At 43.2% G+C, this 23,571-nt stretch overlaps 1 protein-coding gene across 2 annotated transcripts in view; it reads left to right on the top strand.

Annotated features, from left to right (window-relative positions):
- The window catches only part of mute (muscle wasted), a 421,459-nt gene that overhangs the window by 205,927 nt on the left and 191,961 nt on the right, over positions 1–23,571 (top strand). For both annotated transcript variants that reach the window (XM_068349571.1, XM_068349570.1), the window contains exon 15: positions 12,889–13,029. In XM_068349571.1, coding sequence (XP_068205672.1) covers positions 12,889–13,029 — 141 coding nt within the window. The remainder of the gene's footprint in view (positions 1–12,888; positions 13,030–23,571) is intronic.

The following is a 23,571-nucleotide window of genomic DNA, read 5'->3' as shown; positions in this document are numbered from 1 at the left end:
GGCTTTAATTTTATATTCCTAAACTTGAAGAAGGTGTAAAATCATCACCACCTTACAGTTTTACAAATGTTATATTCTATCCATAAACCTTTCCTGATGTTTATATTTCTCGGTTTATGGACATTTACTTTTAGAATGTAAAAAAAAAAATCGTATTTTTTCCTTTCAGTAAAGGTTGGTTCTAGTAAAGTAATGAGATACACTAATGGTTAATATCCAGAATCGAAGCTCCACTGCCCTTTTATTATTCCAGTTTCTCTCTCGACAACTGTTCACTTTGACATACAGTCACTCCTCCTTAGCGGTTTCAGTTATACACAGTTCAGAGATCTGTACGATATTTAAAATTTTTTATTTTCAGTTGCGGTTAGGACGGCTGCGCACAGCCCTGTGTTTTCAAACCACCCGCGCTTCATTACAGCCAACTTTTGCTCCATTTCCCTCCCTGTACAATGTAGTAATGAAAAACAAACAAAAATACATGACAACTTTCTAGCTAACACATGTAAACTATTCAGCGATAAACCCTTTGCATAGAAATTGCAGAAATAAAAATGATGAAAAGAAGTTGATACATTCAATATATTTGATTAATTTTTGATATGTAATATAAAGTGTGTGATGAAATATATAAATTTGTATTACAGTTATAAGAAAAGATTCTCTCTCTCTCTCTCTCTCTCTCTCTCTCTCTCTCTCTCTCTCTCTCTCTCTCTCTCTCTCTCTCTCTCTCTCTCTCTCATGTAAAAGCTATAGATTTTGAATCAGATTATCATTACAGTATTCAATTATCATATGGTTGAATAATTATTCATTAGAATAATTGTTATTTCAATGAAAAAAAATAGGGAAATTAGAATCTATATAGAATTTGCAATACTGTATTCTGTAACTTCTTTATTTGTTGAAAAAAAAATTCCTTATTTTTAAAAGAAGCCTCTTTTGAATTACCATCACATGATTATTTGAAATTTGTTCATTGATACTAAACTATGTGTACTTTTGATTTTTTAGTATGAAGCAGCAAGGTTAAATAGGAAATGAAATTTTCCTTAACTGGTAGCTACTAAAGTTAGTTTGTTAATCAATCAAAGCTGTCAAACCTTTTTTTCTGACCACTGGTTCATACTGTGGTCTTTTTTTCACAATTTTAAAAGAAATGGAAAGTAAAGTGGAACAATTTTCCTATTCTTAGTTTATGCTGTTTAGAGATTTCTTTTTTAAAAAAAGTTCACATTTCTCTTTTAAGGAATTAGAGAGATAAATTAAAAAAAAATTCTTTATAAAACAAAGAGATTGATGTAAGCTTTGAGGGGAGCATACCTAAATATAGAATAAGCCAAATATTTCCTTGTAGAGCTTAAATATTACAACTCTCAGATACAGGAAAGAATATCCATGTTTTATGCTGTAAAGTAGTCTATACAAAATCAGAATTAGATAGAATTAACACATAAAATATTGTGGGAAATACTGAGAAAAGGAAATAAGGATTATACCCAGTAAGAAAGGATAAAAGGAACAATAAAAATGTGTGAATAGAAGAAATGAAAAGCAAACAGAAAAGAAGGAAGAATGGAAGATGAAATATTATGTGATGATATTTACCGAGTGCGAACTAAAGTCTTTTATTTTCATTCTGCTTATTTAGAATAAAATGCTTGTAATTTATTATGCAAGAAGGAATCAAATATTATTAAAGGGAAATAATTAGCTGAAAATAGTTATAGAAAAATGACTAAAGGAAGAAAAATAGATTGAAGGAATAATAGAGCAAAATCATAATAAAGTAGAAAATAATAATAACTGAATTATATATAACATTAAACCTAATAGCAGAACTAAATAGTTAAATTTTAAGGATTTAGAATTTTGAAGAGAATAGAATGGAATTTAGAAGTGGTTTATTTAGTGTTATAGATGATTTTGGAATTTATTAAGAAAGGATGTTAAAATGCAAGTTTGTATAGGATTTTGTTATACAATTTCTGTAATAAAACCTACAGTACAATTAGTGGGCTACTTGAAAACAATTTAGTGTGAGATTTGTGGTGTTAGACAATGGTTAATTGGTTAGTGGAGATAGAGTTCTTTGACAAGTGCACCAATTATACGTTATTTTTTTATGGTGTTAGGCAATGGTTCTTCCTGTCATTGCTGTTTCCTCAATTTTCGTCTGATTTAGTTTACGAATGTCTTGGGTTTTTTGTTTGTTTATTGTTTTAGATACTGTAGTTCTGCTAATTCTATTTCTTCTCTCTTGGATTTTACCATCATTGCCAATCATTTCTTTGTTAGGTTCCTTGTTCTTGTTTAGGAACTTTTCTACCTATCTCTTTTGCTAATTCCAATACAAATTTTTTAAAATTATTATCCATTTTCTCGTTACTTCTATTTCATTATATAGCTGGGAGTACCTATTTTGTATTGTTCAACTAAATTCCTCAGATCTTTCTCTTATTTCAGGAGTGTTTTATCTGCTTTCTTAAAATTAGTTTTCGCCTTTTTCCCTATACAGTAATTAGTTTTTCTCTTTTTTTTCTTTAGGTCTACATGAATTTTACTTCCCACCATTCTATGGTTGCCTGACTTTAACTTATTTGATAATTATATCTTTAACCAAATTTACTTTCTCACTGAGAGTAAAACTATATTTTTGTTTCTTCATTTGGGCTTCTCCATGTTCATTTTCCATGTTCCTTTGTATATAAAAGGTGATTTGTAGATTTTCTTTCTGCAAATTCTACAAGCATGTTTCCTCTTTCATTTCTTTTGCCTACGCGAAATTTACTTACCAGTGATTCTCCTCTCTTCTTTCATCAGGCATTAGCATTGAAATCACCTTAAACGAATGTAAATTAAGTCAAGTTTTTTCAAAGATATATCCTGATCTGCATAAAAAATTTCTTTGTTCCGACGTGATATACAAACCTCGTAATCATTTAATATAGGAATTCGCTTCAGCTCAGTTGAACAGCCGAAGAGAAAGAAAAAAGGCAATTGTGCTGATTGGTTGGCTGGCAGTATGGGGCGGAGCTTAGCCCCCCCCCCCCTCCCCACCGCCAGCCCACTTTCCTCATTCATTAGCTTCAGCTCAATGTGGATGGTTGTGCTACTCTCCGTTTTCTACGCTGCAGCCCTTTGCCTTCTCTTGTGCTTGTGTACTAGTGATTGGTCATTGTTATGAAGGAGAAAGTTACTCTTTAAAATGCGATGTTGTGCAGGCTGTGGCTGGCGTTGCAGTGGGTGGCTTTCCTCACCTTCTGTAGACCCGCATATGCTCTGCTTGACATGCAGGGGAAAACCTTGCTCTCAAGGTTCTCCTTGCCGTAGTGTGAATCCTGGCCGCCATTTTGGGAAGCCCGGATTCACAGCCTGTCAGAGTTTTCTTGCATTTCGCTGGGGGAGCGGTTGACCTTAGCGCTCCCGCTATTTTGGCAATCCCAAGAGACACCCGACAGAGTGTTGGACAGTCTGATACTGATGACGACACGTTACCTGATAAGAAGGGGGAATTTTGGGTGTCTCTCGGATTATCAGGTAAGCTTCAGTTAAATTTGTTAAGATGCCGTTTAAATATGGCGGACAAGCTTCAACAACGTCATTTGAATGATACGATTGTTGATGAACACATGAATGTAATTGAGTTTTTAAGACATCAAATTTTTTTTTTTTATTTGAAATCGGTTAGCCTTTAGCAATATCATACAAGGTTGGCCTTAAAGGCTATACCTTTAGCCTTTTTTGAAAGCTGCAGTTGATCAAAGTTGGCCTTTTCTGACTTAGGAAACCTGGCAACCCTGGGTTGTAACTTTATCTTCCATGGTGAACTTGAAAAACATATTGTATCAGCAGGAATTTGGCATATTTTAATTTTAACTGCTTATCAGCAGGAGAGTTGACAGATTTTACTTTTAACTGACTTGCGGGCAAAGCTGTAAAGGGTTTGCCATCAGTCATTAAAGAAATCTCAATGATTAAAACCTTACTCTCCCTTGTTTTACCATGGAATCCTGCAATTATTTTACCCTTGGAAAAAGTTTGCATTTTGCCAGGAACAAATGCTTTATCAGGTACATAGACAACAACAACAGGGGCATCAGTGAACATGGGAGTCGAAAAAGTTACAACCCAGGGTTGCCAGGTTCTTCCTACAGACATGGCTCAGGTTGTTCATCCTCGTCCAGTGTCGTTTGCTGTTGCCTCGACCAATGTCCCAGCACCTCGGAGGGGGCACAAGAAGAGGAAGCGTGGGTGGTATTCCTCTTCTAGTTCTTCCTCCTCTTCGTCTTCATCTTCTGACTTTGACTCTTCTCCCCCAGGGAAAAGAGGAAGGGGAAGAAGAGGAAAACGAAGAGGGCCAGGAAGGCCAGTCGCAGTCGAAGGGACATGACGCCCCGAGACACCTCTTCTCTTCCGGAGAATAAGGGCGATGTGCGAGATTCCCGTGTTCCCCTCACTAGTGAGATTGTTCAGGGCAAATCTCGCGCAAGGCCTCCATACACGACAACCGAGCTCGAGGACGTAGGTATCATCTCCCAGAGCATGGTGACAGGGTTCTCGGGCCCCAAATCTACTGCTCAGACTCGAATTGGGGAAAGGAGAGTCCTGGCTTCGGAACGAGAAATCTCAGCTGTGGTCTCTCGTGAATAATCCGCGGTACGCACGACTACCTCCATGGGGGTAACCACGCGGACCGACTCAGAGACTCTTGTGTCACATGAGCAGGGAGCAGGCCCAGACAGCCGCGCGCTCGACCTGCGCGACTTGGGCACGGCATGGAGCCACCTCGCGGCTCAGCCCGCGGCATTGGGCCCGGTCGTGCATGACCAGGCTAGCTCTCGCGCATAGCAGCCGCGCGAGATGCAGCCAACCCCCATGCTTTCTGGCCATGTAACAGGTGAGGCCTCGCGCGACTAACCTGTCTACATCTCCTGGTGTGAGCGCTGCAGTTCCCAGTAACCCCGCTCGCGCTCGAGCTCCTTCGGGAGCTTTGTGGGGCTTGCAGCGACCAGTCATGCACTCGGTCGCAGTGGGAACCTCGATGCATTCCGTCGGGGATGAACCCTACCAGGGTCCTTCCTTGACTCCTGAATACACTCCTGGTTCGGTCCTAGAACCAGAGCGAGGGTATTCATGGGGGATGTCATCACCCGTGCAGCATGTCGCTTCCCCTACATCTATGGATGTAGCGGGACCGAGGGATCACCCACTTCCACGGCCTTCACCGGCCGTGGAGACGGAAGATCCCGAGGTGGAGTCGCTGTTCCTAGAGGTTATTAACCCCATGTGTGAGATTAATGGCCTCAGGGCTCATCCTGAGGTAGTGTCTGAGATAAGTGTACAGCCTTGGAGATCCTATGGGGAGCTCCCGAAGGCAGTTCACAGCCCCTCACACTACCCTGGTTGAGACAGGCTGCTCGAGCATTGGACCGAGTGAGTGACCAGATCACAGGACCTTGGTGACTCGCTTAGGAGCCAAGGTTCAAACAAGCTTCTCCATCAACCACTCCAGTAACAGAAGAGGTACTATGTCACAGAGTCTTCTGTGTCTTGTCCTCTCCCTCTCGACTCCGCAGTCTGAGCGCTTGCTGGGGGTTCCTTGGTCAAGAGCTTGAAATCCCAGAGAGTGGCCTTCTTGGCCTCTGAGATTTCAACTATGAAGTTCATCTCTGTAGCTGCTCTCATGGGTGCTTCGTGGTTCGACCACTAGTGTGGTATGCCCACAGTGTTCGTGCGGGACACCAAGCTCGCTACCCCTGAACACATGGAGCAGTACAGGAACCTGGCTTTGTCTGGTGGGAAAGCTGTTGCTTTTCTCTTGGACCAGCTTGCTACCCAGTATGCCAATCTGATCCTCAAAAAACACGAGGCAGTAGCCGCTCGTTTGGCGAGACAGAGTGGTTCAGGAGAGGCCCCGGCACTCAGGAACACTCCTATTAGAGCTGCAACTTCTCTCTTTCCATCAGAGGAAGTTCGGGCCGCGCGGGATAAATGGCTCCTCGACTCGAATGACTCCATTATCCACCAGGCACAGGCTGTGAGTTTCAAGGTACCTGGTCCCGCGAAACTGTCCGCAGCCAGGCCGAGTCAGGCCAAGCCCACGGGAAATAGCAAGGGTACCACTGGTTGTGCTCCTGCTGTTCCTGTGCAGTCGAGACCTGCTCCTGTTCAGAAGGGTTCTGCCCCCAAACAGACCTTTTAGCCTCCCTCAGGAGCTCCTCCACGTCAGGGAAAGAACGGGCAAGCAAGGAAAAGGGAAATACTGAAATTGGCTTTCCCTTTCCCATGCTGCCTAGGGTAGGGGAATGCCGATCATGCCATTGGGTGATGTGGCAGCACCTCGGGGCTGAGGAATGGGTAGTGTCGACCCTTCGCAAAGAGTACAGCCTCCCATTCTTGCTTCATCGGCCTCCCCTATCCTCCATTCCAATAGCGTTCCACACGTACGCTCCAACATCCCTGAAGGCTCTGGCCTTGGAGGGAGAGGTCCAGGAAATGTTGGAGAAGGATGCACTGGAAGTCGTACACGGTCAGTCACCAGGAGGTTCGAGACTGATCATCGACCTTTCGCCATTGAACAAGTTTGTTCAGCAAACTGCGTTCAAGATGCTAACTGTTTGCACTGTGCTGTTAGCCATCAGGCAGTACGACTTCATTCATACTTTTGATAGACTTGAAGGACGCTTACTTTCAAGTACCAGTTCATCGGTCATCTAGAAAGTACCTGTGGTTCACCTTCCAGGGCACGGTGTACCAGTTCAAAGTCCTGTGCTTTGGACTGCACAGTTCCACAAGTGTTCATGCGAGTGTTCACGACAGTAGCAGCTTGGGCCCACTCGAGGGGCATCCGCCTACTGATGTACCTCAACGACTGGCTGATTCTCGCTCCCTCGAAGGAGCAGTTGATTCAGGATCGAGACTCGCTTCTGGCAGTTTGTCGCGATCTGGGGATCGTGGTGAACTGTGAGAAGTCGAACCTCATTCCCAAGCAGAAGGTGAAGTATCTGGGAATGCTGATCGACTCGGCATTCCATCCCTCCAGTGGGAAGCTCTTCTAGGTCACCTCTCCTCGCTGCAGAAGCTCGTTCCTTTCGGGCGGATCCATCTCCACCCCCTTCAGTGGTGTCTGAAGGACCAGTGGTTGGCAGCCACCGATCCTCCCTCTTGTCCGGTCCTCATGGAACGCGAGGTAAGGAAGGATTTCCTTTGGTGGCTAAACGAGGAAAACCTCATGAGAGGATTTTCTCATAAACCCTCCTCCACCTCAGTTCCGTCTGTTCACAGACGCGTCCACGGAAGGTTGGGGTGCACACCTGGACGACTTGGTCATGTTAGGTGTGTGGTCAGAAGAGAAGAAACACCTGCACATCAATATGCTGGAAATGATGGCAGTCTCGAGAGTACTCTTTCATTTCCAGGCCCGTTTGAGAGAGCATTTGGTAGTGCTGATGAGCGACAACACGTCCGTGGTCGCACACGTCAACAAGCAAGGAGGCACGCTCTTACGTCCCTTGCAGCAGTTGACGAGGTAGGTGTTTCTGTGGGCAGAGAGTCAAGACGTAACCTTGTCAGCCAGGTACATTCCAGACAAGAGAAGTGTTCTGGCAGACGCCCCAAGTTGCAGAAACCAGTTAATAGGGGCAGAATGGTCTCTTCACCCTTGGGTCGCAAGTCGAGTACTCGACCTCTGGAGAGAACCATGCATCGACCTTTCGCAACACGCCACAATGCCAAGCTTCCCGTGTTTTGCTCTCCAATACCAGATCCCACGGCTGTGTTCGAGGACGCACTGCAACATCCTTGGGATCTACTGGATTGCTACACGTTTCCCCCCCTATTTTGCTTGCTTCGCGCAGTCCTGTACCGGGTCCTAGTAGCTCCAGGACTCAGGAGGACTCTCATTGCTCCACTGTGGCCACACATCATGGAGTGGTTTCCCGATCTGTTGTTGCTCCTGGTCGAGGCACTGAGAGAGCTACCACACTGGCCCAATCTCCTTCGGCAACCCTTGTCGAACAGGTACCACCAGGCGGTGCAGTCGCTCAAACTTAACGCTTGGAGACTATCCATGCTCTCTTCAAACAACATAATGACTACTGTAATAGCCCTTTTTTTATCACAAAGTGAATGCTTTGCCAATCTATGGCTTGTTAGTGTGCCCAAGAAGGTTGTCATATAAACCAATCTGCTCAAACAATCAGTCTCAAAGGTGTTTCCTGCCAACCTATCCATGCTTCATTTAACTTTTTCAGAACCTAGGGTTTTTGAAGCTCCCTGGATTGTCTTTAATAGGTTCTAAAAGTAAAGTCTCATCATTAATGATGTTAATGATGCTAGAGCTAGAATTTTCAATCTTACCCTTTAATGGATATATTCAAGCATCTAGAATTAGATATATCCATTTCAGGTATGATAGCAGGTGTATTTAAGGTTTTTATTATTAAAAGGCTTCCAGTAATTAAGTCTATTTTCTGGTATTTGAATGTAGTTTTACAGAATTTAAAAAGTTCAACTTTTGAAGTATTTGAAAATCTTTCTCATAGATTTCACAGATAAAATGCTTTTCCTAGTAGCATTGGCTTTAGCTAAATGCATAACAAACTAGAAGCACTGTTTTAAGGTAATCTTTTGGAACATAAGATGGTTTTGTCTCTTTCGTTTTCTGTCAGAGCAAAATTATATTAAAAACTATGAGTCCGCCACACTTCTTTCATTTCCCATCTTTGGAAATTTTTGTAAGCTTTCCATCAGAAAAAGGGATTTTGAAAAAGGAAAAATCTATTTCTGGGTCGATCTGTGACGGCCGGTGAAAAGGGTCCTTCTTTACACTTTTCTAATATAAATCTTCCAAATATACTAGAGAAAGATAAAAGCATGGAATGCAGATGTTACTACCCTCGCGCGATCACCTTGTGGGTGTCGTGTATTTAACAAGGGCGTGTGAAAACCACTATTCACAGGCTGTCTTCCATTTAGATAATCCCTTCATCAAAGGGGAGGGCCGTGACAGGCCCTAGAGAATACAGTTGGGCTACCCCACCGACACCTACTACTCGCGCTCTCCAGGTCATCCTTCTGTTTTGGACTTGCCCGCTAAGCCGTTTTTTATTTTGTTAGGTGTTTTTCGCAAGTGATTGTCGTTAATTCAACATGACTGACGTTGCTACTTCACCTTTACCAATGTTAAGTACCATAGTTTGTTTTGACAGTTTTTTTTCACTACCGGGCATTTGTTCTTTTTCCAAGATTGTGGATTTTAGTTTTGGAAGAGGTTGGCCTGCCTCGGTATCGGCAGCCATTTTGGTTTTGTTCGATTCGGTAGATTTTCAAGTTAATATTGCCCATCTGGTACTCTGTCATCTAGGTTATATCACTTACGTTTTATGACCAATATTATTATCATTATTTATTATTGGTTTTTACTATGGTATTTATTTGCTAGCAAGTCCAATTTGTACAAAGAATATGGATCTAGTCTTTGTTATAGTTATGTACACGCCTCAGGAAGGTGCTCGTTTTAGCCTATATCTTTATGTTTATTTGTTACGTTGACGTTATTCTTCGTTTTTGGTTATTACAATTTTATCATTATTCTTATCATATTATTGTGTGATTTTGGTTATTTATTATGTAACCTTGAGAGCGTGAGCATAGAGTGCTCGTTTTCTGTTTCTACAGTTACGAGTTACCCCTTCTCTCGTTTTCTTTATTAAGCTCGAGTAGAGGAGGTGGATTTCCCATTTTCCGTTTTATACGATCACGAGATATTCCTGCCTCCTTTTATTCTCCGGGTTGATGATATTACGTTTAATGATATTCACGTTTTATTGATGTGGTTACTGTTAATAGAGCTAGCACTATTAATAGGTTACGTTAGTGTATGAGTCATTATTTGGGATTGCTTTATGCCGAAACCCTTAGCTCCGCCTTGAGTTATACTCCGCTATAATGGATACTCATTGGGTGAGAACTAGTCAGATATTTGGAGTGCAACGGTGAAATCCGGCACTCAGACTCCGGCTGAGGCCTTTTGCACACGAACCTTTGTCATGATTGATCACAATTACATTATTACGGTCTTTTTTCATCCAATCTCCGGCTTCACTGGAGATAACACAGACGTTCAGCATTGAGGTTAATATTATCGTACCGCTGAGGGTCACGATTTCACGATGACGGACCTTTGTCACCGGATCTCTGGTACAAACAGAAATCAATCAGACGATCAGAACCAGGGTACGAACCCTTTTTCATGAATAATCACAATTTCGTTATTACGGTCCTTTTTCATCGAATCTCCGGTTTAACCGGATATCACACAGACGTTCAGCATTGAGGTTAATATTAGCTTTCCTCTGATGTTCACGTTTTCACTATGACGGACCTTTGTCACCGGATCTCCGGTGGCAACAGAGATCACTCAGACCACGGGTGGCCAATCTTTTGTTTTAGCTGCAAAGGAAAGGATTTAACATGAATACAAAGTAAACTGTACTTACTTTAATGACACTTTGAATTTGCGTTGGTAATATTCATTAGCTATTCTTGAAAGTCGTAATGAAAATATATGAACATAATTAGCAATTTTAAAGAAAAGTCATTCAATTTACTATCTTTGGGGTATAGTGCGCCACTTGTAATCATACAATGCGCCACTGTTGGCGCATGCGCCATAGGTTGGCCATCAGAGATTCAGTAATACCTTGACATACAAGCATTCTGAGATGCAAGCAAGCTGCTGAGAAAATTTTTGCATTGATATACATGCACAAACTTGAGATAAGAGCACTCTTACAGATTCTAACGCTAGGTGGTTAAGCGCTTGGGTGCTCTCGAAGACCGCTATCGTGTATCTCAAAGAAAAGAACTCCATAATAAAACCATATTTTATTGCAGATCACAGTGCAGCAATCATTTATATCATTTTGTGAGTATATGTAAAGTACTATAGCAATTTAAAACATGTTTTTCATTGTTATATAATTGATTTGGGTTTTTGATGGGGCAGGAATGGATTGGATTTTTTTTCAGTTATTTTTATGGTAAAAATTGACTTGAGATACGAGCTATTTGACATACGAGCTCAGTCCTGGAACGAATTATGCTCATATGTCAAGATATTATTTTAATGTATCTTATTTGCTATGTGGGATTAGAATTCCAAATTGTCCCCTATCAAAAAATGCAGTGTCATTTCTAGTTAAAAGTTTAGTCAGAAACTCACAAAGAGATCAATCTAAATCTTAAAAAAGCCTTGACTGTAAAGGATCATGGTATAAGGAATACACCTACATCTCTTATTTTTTGCTGAATTCTTTCTTTGGAAAGAGTTTTAGCTGCAGCTCAATGGTATACCATGTTGGTGTTCGCTGAACATTATCTTGAAAAATCCTACTTTTCTTATCCAAATTGATGGGCTCTAGGCCCTATAGTGGCTGCTAGCAATGTGGTCTTTTAACTTTTTCAGTTTCGTTAACTTATGATATTCTTAGTTTTGAAGTATTTTGAATATCTGTCGAGAAATAAGCTGGTGTCCCATATTTCAGGGATTATATGTTACCATTAATCTATACCAGATGAGTCTAGAATTGTAATCGTTTTCAACTGTTATTTTAGTTCTATATTTATCCTATCCCTTTCTTTCACTGGCATCCCACCTACATCAAAGTATAGGAGCCAGTAATATGAACACCAGGGGATGTTAATAGAAATAAAAAAAAAAATTTGAAAATAAATTTTGTTATTTCTATACCCACCTGATGTTCACATATATGTCTACCCTCTTCCAAACTGACTTATGATGTCAAGAGGATAGGGAATAGGGTGACTTCGAAATTAAATACTGTACTGTAACAAGAAGGCCGTGGCTCTTCACATTTTACCATTAATCGCTCATGTGTCTCATTACTTTAGTAGTGGCATTTGTTTATTTAAAGGAAAGAAAATGTGAAATGAATGTAGAAATAACTTTCATTATCAAGTTTCACATTTTTTATTAGCTCTCTCCAGTTTCTTCTTTCTTGTCTCCTTTCCGTATGAAGTGTATGTCATCATTTATTCTCCTTCTTCTACATTAACTATTGATTGTGTTAATACAGTAAATCCAAGTATGGTATAAATTTATACAAAATGCAAATGATATGTAATAGTCTTCTAACATACTGTATGCTTCCCCAAATTCCTAGTTTAACTGGGTCTATTCAATGTCATCATCCATTATATCAATAAAACCTACAGGAACCAAAGCATGAAATATGTGTAATATAATAATACTGTATTTGCATATTTTGTTGATAATATAGAAAATATTTCATTTGAATCTGACAAAATTGCATCACTTGAGCAAGCAATATATCTCATTCAAGACTTTTATCACAATAGGCTAGTCTACCCAAACTGTGGTAGGTGTTCACAATCACATCACTATATTATCACATGCAGTTTTAAAGACAGGAATAGCCCCATAAATATCCATTAATCTGATCCACAATATACTTTTAATGTAAGTTCATGCCTCATAGGGCCAATTTTTACTTGTAACTAATGGATCACACAACACAATGAATGAACCTAGTTTGCACATCTCTTAGCTTGAACTGAAATGTCCAGGAATATTTTTGAAATATAAATGCTACGCACCTAGTTATTTTTCATAAAATATTATTTGGTGTGAAGAAAATAGAACATCTTATGTAGCTAAAGATTTTGGAAAAAATAGTAATTCAATATATGAAGACAGATGAAATGGTGGTGTGCATGAATATAGGCATTGTCCTGAAAGATAGTGATTTTTTGTTATTTTTTAAATAAGCTCTGTTATAAATTAATTTATTAATTAATCTTCTTATATCAACGAAGTGAACTTTAGCCAATTATTTTTTACAGGAAGAATAATGTTGAGTTAACTCCACGGGTTATAGATGCTATCTTGCATTCGACAGCTTTTCCATACCCAAATATTTTACCCAAGCGAATGTTTAGTGAATCTACAAAATATAAGACCATTTTTGTACCAGGGGAGGATATGTAAGTATAACTAATGTAGATTAATATTCATAGTAGAACAATGATGAAATTTCCCATCAGAAAATAGTTTAACTCCTAAAAGGATGTAATTTTTTAACAATGTTTCAAGAAGTTCCAATCATTATATTCAATTAATTGAAAATATAAGTTCTTTGAACACTATACCTCTCAATTTCAACATCATCAAATTGTAATTATTTTATGTAAAATAGAGTTTTTTATAATCTCAATTTAAGACTTTTTAATGGTCATTAACATGATATATCGTCCAAATTATACCTATTTTAGTCTGTCACAAGATATTTCGTATGTTAATTTGAATAATTTTGAAAGTAAGCATTGGATAAAAGAACATATTAATGCTTACTCATTTTGATAAATTAAAGTATTTTTTCATTTCATTTGGATAAGAGAATTCCCTGGGCAGCCTGTCCGTTTCTTTATTATTATGTACAAAAGGAGAGTGGAAAACTCAATGTGGTCCTCACGTGCCAATGTTTCTAGATAACACTAATTAGCTACTGTTTGCGAATCATTCATTTATTCCTACGCAGATACAAGCGTTTATTTCTTAGTTGATTTCTACGACCAGACAAAGAAAAAAAGGTGCTTAACTAGTAACTATAATAGGTTACTAAACAACTCCACTGCTGGGCAGTTCTACTCTGCTGTGAGGCAAGCTCCATTCTCCTGGCCATGTTGTGCAGAGTCTATCTCCTCTTGCTGCTGTACAATCAAGACAACCACACTGGATTACCTTTACAGTGCTTTCTCTGCCTTTTTATTTGCTTAATAATGTCTAGTGTAACTAGCGTCATGTGGACTTGCCCCGGCTGTGAAGAGCATCCTTGTGGCATTTTTTTGAGTCTGGTCAAGGTAGAGCCGCATCCCCTCTGCCCTGAGGTCCAGATTAGGTCTTTTATTTCTGCTTAAAGTTGCTTATGTGATTGATGAAGTGATGAAATGTTTCTCTTCCCACCCTAATTCCATCGTGGGGTCTATCAAATATCAGAGTAATCTCCCTGGACGATGAAGTTCGAGCACCATTTTGGTGGTCCTTTGCTTTCTCTGAAGGCTTCGGTTTCTGTACCATTAGAAGACTTTTGAGCTTGATGTCTGCCCTCACTCATAGGTTTCTGTTAGGTAAACAAATACTACCCCTGTAGGAAAATCACAGGGGCAGTATTTGTTGACCTAGCAGCAGCCTATGACACTGTGAACTTACTGGTTGCTTCTTTTGAAACTTACCACCTGGAATGCTGTAGAGAAACAGACCACTGCCCACCTGGTGAGGCCATCCAGAGCCCAAGTAAGTCTCATCCCCATGGAACAAACCCCGGTAGAAAGGATTGGTTTACTTTTAATCAAACAAGAACTAGAGTTGGAAGGACTTGAGGCAATATATATAAGTGGGGTCTTGCTCCCTCTGCTGAGTGCCTATGTGGGCATCCCTTCCAGATAATGGACCAGATACTTTGTGGGTGTGAACAGGGGTCAATCTGTATAAATTTTTAACTCTACTGTAATGAGGCTACTATGCAATGGATAAAATGTTGCTGCAATAAGATATGATGGTGATGGCATGTGAAATTTGGTTGTTCTTCCTCAGATTTATCAGTGACTCAGGATTTGATCCTCATGATGCACCTTCATTTGAGAGATTTGGGTTTTCTATTCCTAGGGCCTTGGCTCGCCGGAACTGTTGCTGCTAATTTGCTGGCTTTTTTGGTCCCTTTGAGGTGTCAGAGATTGTTTTTTTTTTCTTCTCTCTGTCTTGGATCATCGAGGTCTCATCTCTTGTCCTCTTTCTCTATTATTGGGAAGAATTTCCTATTGCGATGAGTTCCCTTATTTGACGAGAAGGTCTAGTCTAAAGCGTTGGCGAAACTTTGAGTGAATCTTGCTTTGGGAGCCCATGGACTTTGTCCAGGGTTTTCTCCTCTGGGTTTCCATCCTGTCTCTCGCCAGGAAAGAAAGTCTTGTTCCCTAGGGTGACCATCCTCTCCCTCAGTTTTGGGTCCTATTGCTGTCGGCTCTCACTTGATTGGTCCTTCTCAATCAGTTAGCATTTTAGCCCTTTTTTTTTTTTTTTTTTTTTTTTTTTTTTTTTTTGGTTTCCCAGCAAACAAGGTTAAGCCTCGTGGCATTCATTCAGAGATTGAGGGAAGAGACACTTAGAGGCTTTGAGGTTAGGATATAAGATCCTTTTTTTCTTCAAACTTCCCTTTTCTGTTTGTCTTCTCAACTTCAACAGTTTTGTCTCCAGTTCCTTCAGGTGGCAGGCCTTGGAGAGGAAGTTGCTAGCCCTAGTGGAAAAGAGGCTGTAGAGCTATCCTCCCCCCCCCCACGTTTTCAAGGATTCTACTGTTGCATTTCTGTGATTTTAAAGATCTTGGAGGCTTGGTGCCCCATCATAGATATCTGTTTTGAACTCCTTTGTGGCAAAATCCTCCTTCAGGGTGGGGGGGGGCAGTTCAGTCTGCCCTAGCTTTAGTCAGACAGGAACTGGATGGTCTCCATCGACTTGGAAGATGCCTATCTCAAGGCACCGTTTTCTGGAACGTAGGCCTTTCCTTCATTTCACCACTACCTCAGGAGTCTTTGTTTCAAGGCTCTTTATTTTGGCCTCACCGCATCATCTCTGGTTTTCTCTTAGGTCTTAGCTTGGGTGATCAGTCATTCTACACCATGCGGGGATTTGTATGCTTCGATTCCTGGATTGTTGGCTTGTCCAGGTGCCCTTACTGGAGGTTTGCCTCTGGGCAAAAGATTTAGCTCTGGACCTTTCCAGGATTTAGGGATGTGTGTGATCCTCAAAGTCTTCCTTGATCCCTTCCCAGGCCACCCCCTTGTTTGGGATCTTTCTGGCCACCCAGATTTTGTGGGCTTTTTCATCCAAGACTCTGACAAACAAGCTTATGAGTTTCTGGGAGAATTTTATCCTCTGAGAGGCCTCTCCCATCTTGTGAAGGTCTCTTTTCAGGATTCTGACTTTTTTGACCTAGTTGATTCGGAATGGTCATCTTAAATGGAATCCCTTCAGTTGGCCCTTCATCGGTTATTTGACTTTGCGGCTGTAGAGACTGTCTAAAAGCGGGGATGGGCCTGCTCTCAGTTCCTCCAGATCTCATGTTTGGTCTAACACATCTGATTAGAAACTTGTTGCACATACAGGATCAGAAATCGTTTTGGGCCACTGGTCAATCAGAGAAGGCTCGTTCCATAAATTGGAGGGAACTGAGCGCTGTTTGGCTAGGTTTCCTCGCATTCCAGGACCATTTAACAGACTCGGCAGTAGCAGTTTTTGTCGACATGTGAAGGCCATCTCTTACCGGTTAAAGCTTTGGGGGACTCGGTTGTAATCTGTCAATCGGGAGGCTTTACAAATTTTGCATTGGGTGGAGTGGATGAGGATATCTCGTTCCCCAGTTCATTATGGGTTGTCTCTACATCATGGTATACCCCTTGTCAAGAAGGATCAGGTTCAGGGATCAGAATGGACCATTTGCCAGGAGGTCTTTGACGACCTGAAGAGGAAGTGGCTGGTAACGGTCGATCTGTTCATAATTCCTCATTTCCTATATAAGATTGTCTTCTCTCTTTTCCAGTATCCCTGGAGTGCCGTTGCCAGTGCTCCTCTGCAGGATGAGGAAGGTCTCCAGACCAACGCCTTCCTCTCCTTCTCTCTGGAGAGGGCTGTCGTCAACTAGGCAAGGTTAACCAGCCATCTGACTGTCCCTCATAAGGAGTGGTTCCCAGACCTCCTGGAGTTCCTGCTGCAATCTCCCATCTGCCTACCAGAGAGGCAATATCTTCTCAGACAGCCCCCTTTCATTTATTCTATGAGGGGCTCAATGTGTTTTGGCCTCATGCCTAGAGATTGTCAGAGGTTCTCTAGACAGGATGGTTTCTCTTCTAGCCTCCAATCAGTTGGCTCCAGCCAGATGGGGTTCCCCTTGCCAAGTCTGTTGGACTTAATGAGTAGTCTTTCACCATTGGTGTCAGACTTAAGGACTTTTGTCTTCTAGACATTTTTTGTCAGAGATTGCGGAGATTTGGGTGCATATCTGTCAGACACAAGTATGTCTCCCTCACATACATACATACATCCATATACCAAGGCACTTCCCCAAATTTTAGGGGGTAGCCGACATCAAACAAATGGAATAAAAAAGGGGACGTCTCCTCTCTATGTTCCTCCCAGCCTGACAAAGGGACTCAACCGAGTTCGGCTGATACTGCTAGGGTGGCACAGCCCACCCTCCCCCATTATCCACCACAGCTGAAGCTTTATAACGCTGAACCCCCTACTGCTGTTACCTCCGCGGTCATCCAAGGCACCGGAGGAAGCAGCAGGGCCTACCAGAACTGCGTCACAGTCACTCGCCATTCATTCCTATTTCTAGCACGCTCTCTTGCCTCTCACATCTATCCTCCTATCACCCAGAGCTTCCTTCACTCCATCCATCCACCCAAACCTTGGCTTTCCTCTTGTACTTCTCCCATCAACTCTTGTATTCATCACCTTCTTTAGCAGACAGCCATTTTCTATTCTTTCAACATGGCCAAACCACCTCAACACATTCATGTCAAGAGTTATATATCAATGCTGTCTTACATGTTCAACGCGAGACTTCCCAAGATTTTCATCACTCATGTTCTCAGGGATCTGGTTCGATCATTCTCCATTGCTAGTCCTAGAGCCCAGTGTTCCCCCCTGTCATGGGATATTAACGGTGTTCTTCTGGACTTCAGGTCCCTTCCTTACGAACAGTTTTAGAGTTGTCGGATGCCAGAGCTCTTTGGCCAAGTCTCTCTTCCTTGTTTCCTTGGTGAATGTCAACAGTGAGTGAGCTTCAGGTGCTCTCAATCCAAGTTGTCAGGCCAAGACATGATATAAAGTTCTCTTTCCTTCTGTTTTTATTGCTTTGCTCCTGGTGTCAGGTTGTTACTCTAGTCAGAGGCATTTTAGTGTGTGTGTCCTCCCCCTCCAAATTGGTTTTACTGCTGAACACCTAGCGGACTGACCTTCAATTCTCCCTTGCCCTTTTTTGTCATGGTCAGTTGTTGGATAGGTGAGAATTTGAGAATTGTTCCTGGTATAAGTTCTATTTTTTCTCACTTTGCTCCTCGGTCCTCTTATTCTACCAGATGCCTCCTCCTAGTTGTCAGTGTGGATAATCAAGCTAAATATGTTATCCTAAGGTAATGTTTATTAAAATGGAATTTTTATGATAAAATCAATATTTATAATACTTACCTGGATATTTTATTACACAACTCACGAGAGAGGTGAGCAAGTGCTATACTCAGCTTAGCCGATAGTGTTGCCAACAGCTGGACAGAATAGGAGGTAGCATAGTTGTCAATGGGGTTGAAAAAAAATGAGTGAATTTTTGGGATTCAGGGCTAGCTAAATTATCCAGATAAGTATTATTGATATTAATTTTATCATGAAAATTCAATTTTCATGCTTTTTAATGGAATTTAGTGAAAAAATATAAACCATAACATTGAAAATGAATACAAATTAATTCAAAATGAAAAATGGAAATATTGACAAATTAACTCCTACTTTACCTCTGAGAAGAGTCCTTAGGTTGTGTGCCTTACCTTATTGCCTTATTTTATGTGTGGGTTCCCCCAGGTCCCTCAGTGTGAGGCACCTTGTATATCCACCAGAGAGTTGCTAAAGCATCTTCCGGTATATTTTGCATCTTCCAGTCTTGGATGGGCTGGGATGCATCTTAGGTATTTATCGAGCTTATTCTTAAACACATCTACGCTCACTCCTGATATGTTTTTTTTAGATGAGCTGGCAGCATATTAAATAGTCGCTGCATTATCGATGCTGGTGCGTAGTGGATTTATATCCTGTGTGCCTTTTAGTTTACCTGGTATATTTTTGGCATTATTAATTTACTTCGGCTTGCTCTTTCTGATATTTTTAGCTCCATGATGTTTTCAGTAATTCCTTCTATTTGCTGCTTGGAGGGAGAATCTTCCTACACGAGAATAGGTCTCTCTGGAATGATGTTTGCTATCACAAACTGAATAACTTAATTTACACTTTCTAGACATTTGGTTGTCATATTTTACGCTCTTACGTTTAGTTCTGACAAGGAACATATCTAGAGATGACTGATTTTTCTTATTGCATTTCTGGTAAATAGATTCGTTGTTCCCCCTGCCTAATCCTCATATGGTAATTTTGCATTTTCAATATTAATCTTACCCGATGATCATGTAGCTGTCAACTCTGTTGCCCGACAGAAAAATCTAAGGTCGGGATACGCCAGCGATCGCTATACAGGTGGGGGTGTACACAACAGCGCCATCTGTCGAGTAGGTACTCAGGTACTTCTTGTCAACAAGAACTCAATTTTTCCTCTGTCGTGCCACCGGCAAGACCTACTTGGATACGCTGTTGTTTCTGGAGTTGTTTTTCACGATTTTGGTGATGTATTCGCTCTAGATTTTAGCTTTCGCTATTCAGGAACCATTATCATTAGCTTATCAAGCTTTTTGATTAGATTTGGATTAATTGTTAATGAACTTTGCTAGATTTTGGATTTCCCCCTTGGCTAATTCAAGAATTCAAGATGTCTGACCATTCTCAAGTCCCTAAGTACAGGCAGTGTAGCGTTAGGGCTTGTTCTAGGCGTCTTCCGAAGGCCTCCATAGATCCTCACACCGTTTGTTCCAATTGTAGGGGTAAATCCTGTCAATTGGAAGATCGATGTGAGGAATGCGCTGGGCTTTCGGAATTCGATTTTAACGAATTCCTAAAGAATGCACGTAGGCTAGAGAAGGATAGGATCAGGAGGAGTTCTTCTCGCTCGTTTGATTTTTCCTCTCCCCATGCCCCTCAACCTACTCCTTCCCCTGTAGTGGTGACTCCCGACCCTGCTACTAGTGCTCAACCCTCCATGGCGGACATGATGCGTGCCATTCAGGCTCTTGGTGACAGAGTGGAGTCATTAGCTAATGACCGGAATCAACTTTTGGCCGATGTCAAAGAGTTGAAAGCGCAAAGTGCAGTGGGAAGTGTAGTGAGTGCAAGTGAAGTGAAAAGTGTCAGTGTCAGTGTTGCGCATGAGGGTACATCTGTTCGTGCCAGTCGTCCTCCCAGTCCGGGACCTCTTGCAAGCTCCCAAGCCCAGGGGAGAAGCAATGTCGAAGGACCAAAGGGTTCGACAGGCCTTGATCAGCGTACTGATGTACCCTCAGTGGTTGCGGACGTATCTGTCAGAGATCGTCCCATCCACAAACAGACGAATGAGCCCTATCATTCCTCGTCTGTGGAAGAAGTTTCTAGGAAGAAACGTTGGACCAAGGTCTCACGACCTCTCAAGCGTAAGGTCCCTTCCGAGCGAGTCCAACGGCCCAGGTGTAGCCACTGGGTCAGTTCGGACTCGCCGCAGTCTTCCGAAGACTGCACACCTCCCAAGAGAGGTAGAGTGGTTCCGCAGCAGGCAACCACGGTAGACCCTAAGTGGTCCATGCTGCAGACTATGCAGTCTCAGCTTGCTTCCTTCATGCAGGAGTATCGTGCTGAGAAGGTTGACACTGCACCTGTTAACCTACAACCTGCCACGGTTGTGCGCTCAGCAGATACTGCGGCTGCCTGCTCCCACACTCCACCTGTGAGAGCTCCACCACCGATGCGCAGTCTACCCTGCCAGACGCATGTTCATGCTGCACCCTCCGTTGACATGCGTGAGCTACCGCATCAGCAGTGGGAAGGTGCTGTCAAGCTGCCGTGTTTTGAGGCAATGCGGCATGCTCCGCAACCCATGCGGCATGCTCCGCAACCCATGCGGCATGCTCCGCAACCCATGCGGCATGCTCCGCAACCCACGGCAGTCCCTCCCACGCACCAGCACTCCGCTTTTGTTGTTGCCAGCTCGCAGACTGACCAGCAGCGGCATGATGTTGGATCCGCAGCAGCTACGCATGCACCCGTGCTGCCGGATTCAGCCGTTCAGCTTTCTGCTCCACCTTTGCCACTTCCTCCTCAGCTTTCGGATGATGGAGTATCTGATGACGACGAAGCTGCGCATTTGGACGATCCGCACTCCGACTTAGAAGAACCCAAGTCTACGCCTCCCTCCTTAGACTTTGGGAAAGTCCTTGCCCTGTTCAGGGAGTTGTATCCGGAACAGTTTGTGTCTGCAACCCCGCGCTCTCCTCCCTCCGAGTTTGCTTTAGGCATGCAGTTAGCAGCTCCTGCCTTCACCAAACTCGTACTCGCACGCTCATCCAAGAGAGCTTTGAGGGTAATGGGAGAGTGGTTGCAGTCCAAGAAGCAGCTGGGAAAGACTGCTTTCATCTTTCCGCCTACCAAGCTTGCTTCCAAATCTAGCGTCTGGTATGCCACGGGAGAGGAACCCGGCTTGGGAGTTCCTGCCTCTGCCCAGGGCGACTTCTCAAGTCTGGTTGACTCTCCCCGCAGGCTGGCTATGAGACGATCTAAGATTTGCTGGTCCTTTTCAGACATGGATCATCTGTTGAAGGGAGTTTTTCGTGCTTTTGAGATCTTCAACTTCCTCGATTGGTGTTTGGGAGCGTTAAGCAGAAAGACTTCCCCTTCGGATAAGGACTCTGCCATGCTTATCATGTCTAGCATGGACAAAGCCATTCGGGATGGGTCTGGCGAGCTTGCGGCTTCGTACGTGTCGGGAGTGCTTAAGAAGAGAGACCATCTTTGCTCCATCTTGTCTGCTGGGATCACTCCTTGCCAGAAGTCGGAGTTGTTGTTTGCTCCGCTTTCCAAGTGTCTCTTTCCGGAAGAGCTGATCAAGGGGATGGCTGCCTCGTTGATCCAGAAGGATACCCATGACCTGGTGGCGTCCTCCGCACGTAAGGCCAAAGCTTTACCTTCCGTGCCTAGACCTAGGATGGACACACCAGCGTCTAGGTTCATCCCGCCCTTTCGTGGCAGAACCTCCAGCAGAGGAGGTACCCGTGCCGACAGTCATCGTGGCAAATCGAAGAAGGGTTCCAAGTCCTCAAAAGGCAGAATCTGACTGCCTACATCTCCAGACAGCAGTGGGAGCCAGGCTCAAGAACTTCTGGCAGGCTTGGGAGAACAGAGGTGCAGACGCTCAGTCTGTGAAGTTGCTAAGGGAGGGGTACAGGATTTCGTTCTGCCGCAGTCCCCCTCTAGCAACTTCTCCCATCAACCTCTCTCCCAACTACAAGGAGAAGGACAAGAGGCTAGCGTTGCATCAAGAGGTGTCTCTCTTGCTACAAAAGGGAGCGGTAGTCATAGTCCGGGACCATCAATCCCCGGGCTTCTACAACCGTCTCTTCCTGGTAGCGAAGAAGACAGGAGGTTGGAGACCGGTGCTGGACGTCAGTGCTCTCAATGCTTTTGTCACCAAGCAGACGTTCACAATGGAGACGACGAAGTCGGTCCTAGCATCGGTCAGGAAGGAAGACTGGATGGTCTCGTTGGACCTAAAAGACGCGTACTTTCATGTCCCCGTCCATCCAGACTCCCAACCTTTCCTAAGGTTCGTCTTTGGAAAGGTCGTGTACCAGTTCCAAGCCCTGTGCTTTGGCCTAAGCACGGCACCTCTTGTGTTTACCAAACTGATGAGGAATATTGCCAAATTCCTTCACTTGGCAGACATCAGAGCCTCCCTCTATTTGGACGACTGGCTTTTAAGAGCTCCGTCAAGTCGTCGCTGTCTGGAGAATCTCAGATGGACTATGGATCTGACCAAGGAATTGGGTCTCCTGGTCAATATAGAGAAGTCCCAACTCGTCCCATCCCAAACCATTGTCTATCTAGGTATGGAGATTCAGAGTCGAGCTTTTCGGGCTTTTCCGTCGGCCCCCAGGATCAGTCAAGCCCAAGAACGCATCCAGAGCATGCTGAGAAGGAACCGATGTTCAGTCAGGCAGTGGATGAGTCTAACAGGGACACTTTCATCGCTGGCCCAGTTCATCCAGTTTCATCTAGCTGCTCACTGGAGAAAGGACATGACGCTAGAAGCGGTCTCAGTTCCTATATCCGAAGAGATGAGGTCTGCACTGACGTGGTGGAAGAACAGCATTCTTCTCAAGGAAAGTCTACCATCGGCTGTTCAGACCCCCGAACACCTTCTCTTCTCGGACGCATCGGACACGGGCTGGGGTGCGACACTGGACGGACAGGAATGCTCGGGCACGTGGAATCAGGAGCAAAGAACACTTCACATCAACTGCAAGGAGCTATTGGCAGTTCATCTGGCCTTGATAAACTTCAAGTCCCTCCATCTAAGCAAGGTGGTGGAGGTGAACTCCGACAACACCACAGCCTTGGCGTACATCTCCAAGCAAGGAGGGACTCATTCGAGGAAGTTGTTCGAGATCGCAAGGGACCTCCTCACTTGGTCAAGAGATCGAAAGATTTCGCTGGTAACGAGGTTCATTCAGGGCGACATGAATGTCATGGCAGATCGCCTCAGCCGGAAGGGTCAGGTCATCCCCACAGAGTGGACCCTTCACAAGAATGTTTGCAGCAGACTATGGGCCCTGTGGGGTCAGCCCACC

This window comes from Palaemon carinicauda, chromosome 26 (genome assembly GCF_036898095.1).
Source record: "Palaemon carinicauda isolate YSFRI2023 chromosome 26, ASM3689809v2, whole genome shotgun sequence".
Lineage (NCBI taxonomy): Eukaryota > Metazoa > Arthropoda > Malacostraca > Decapoda > Palaemonidae > Palaemon > Palaemon carinicauda.
The sequence above is the reverse complement of the archived record's forward strand: the minus strand, read 5'-3'. Positions and strand labels throughout refer to the sequence as shown.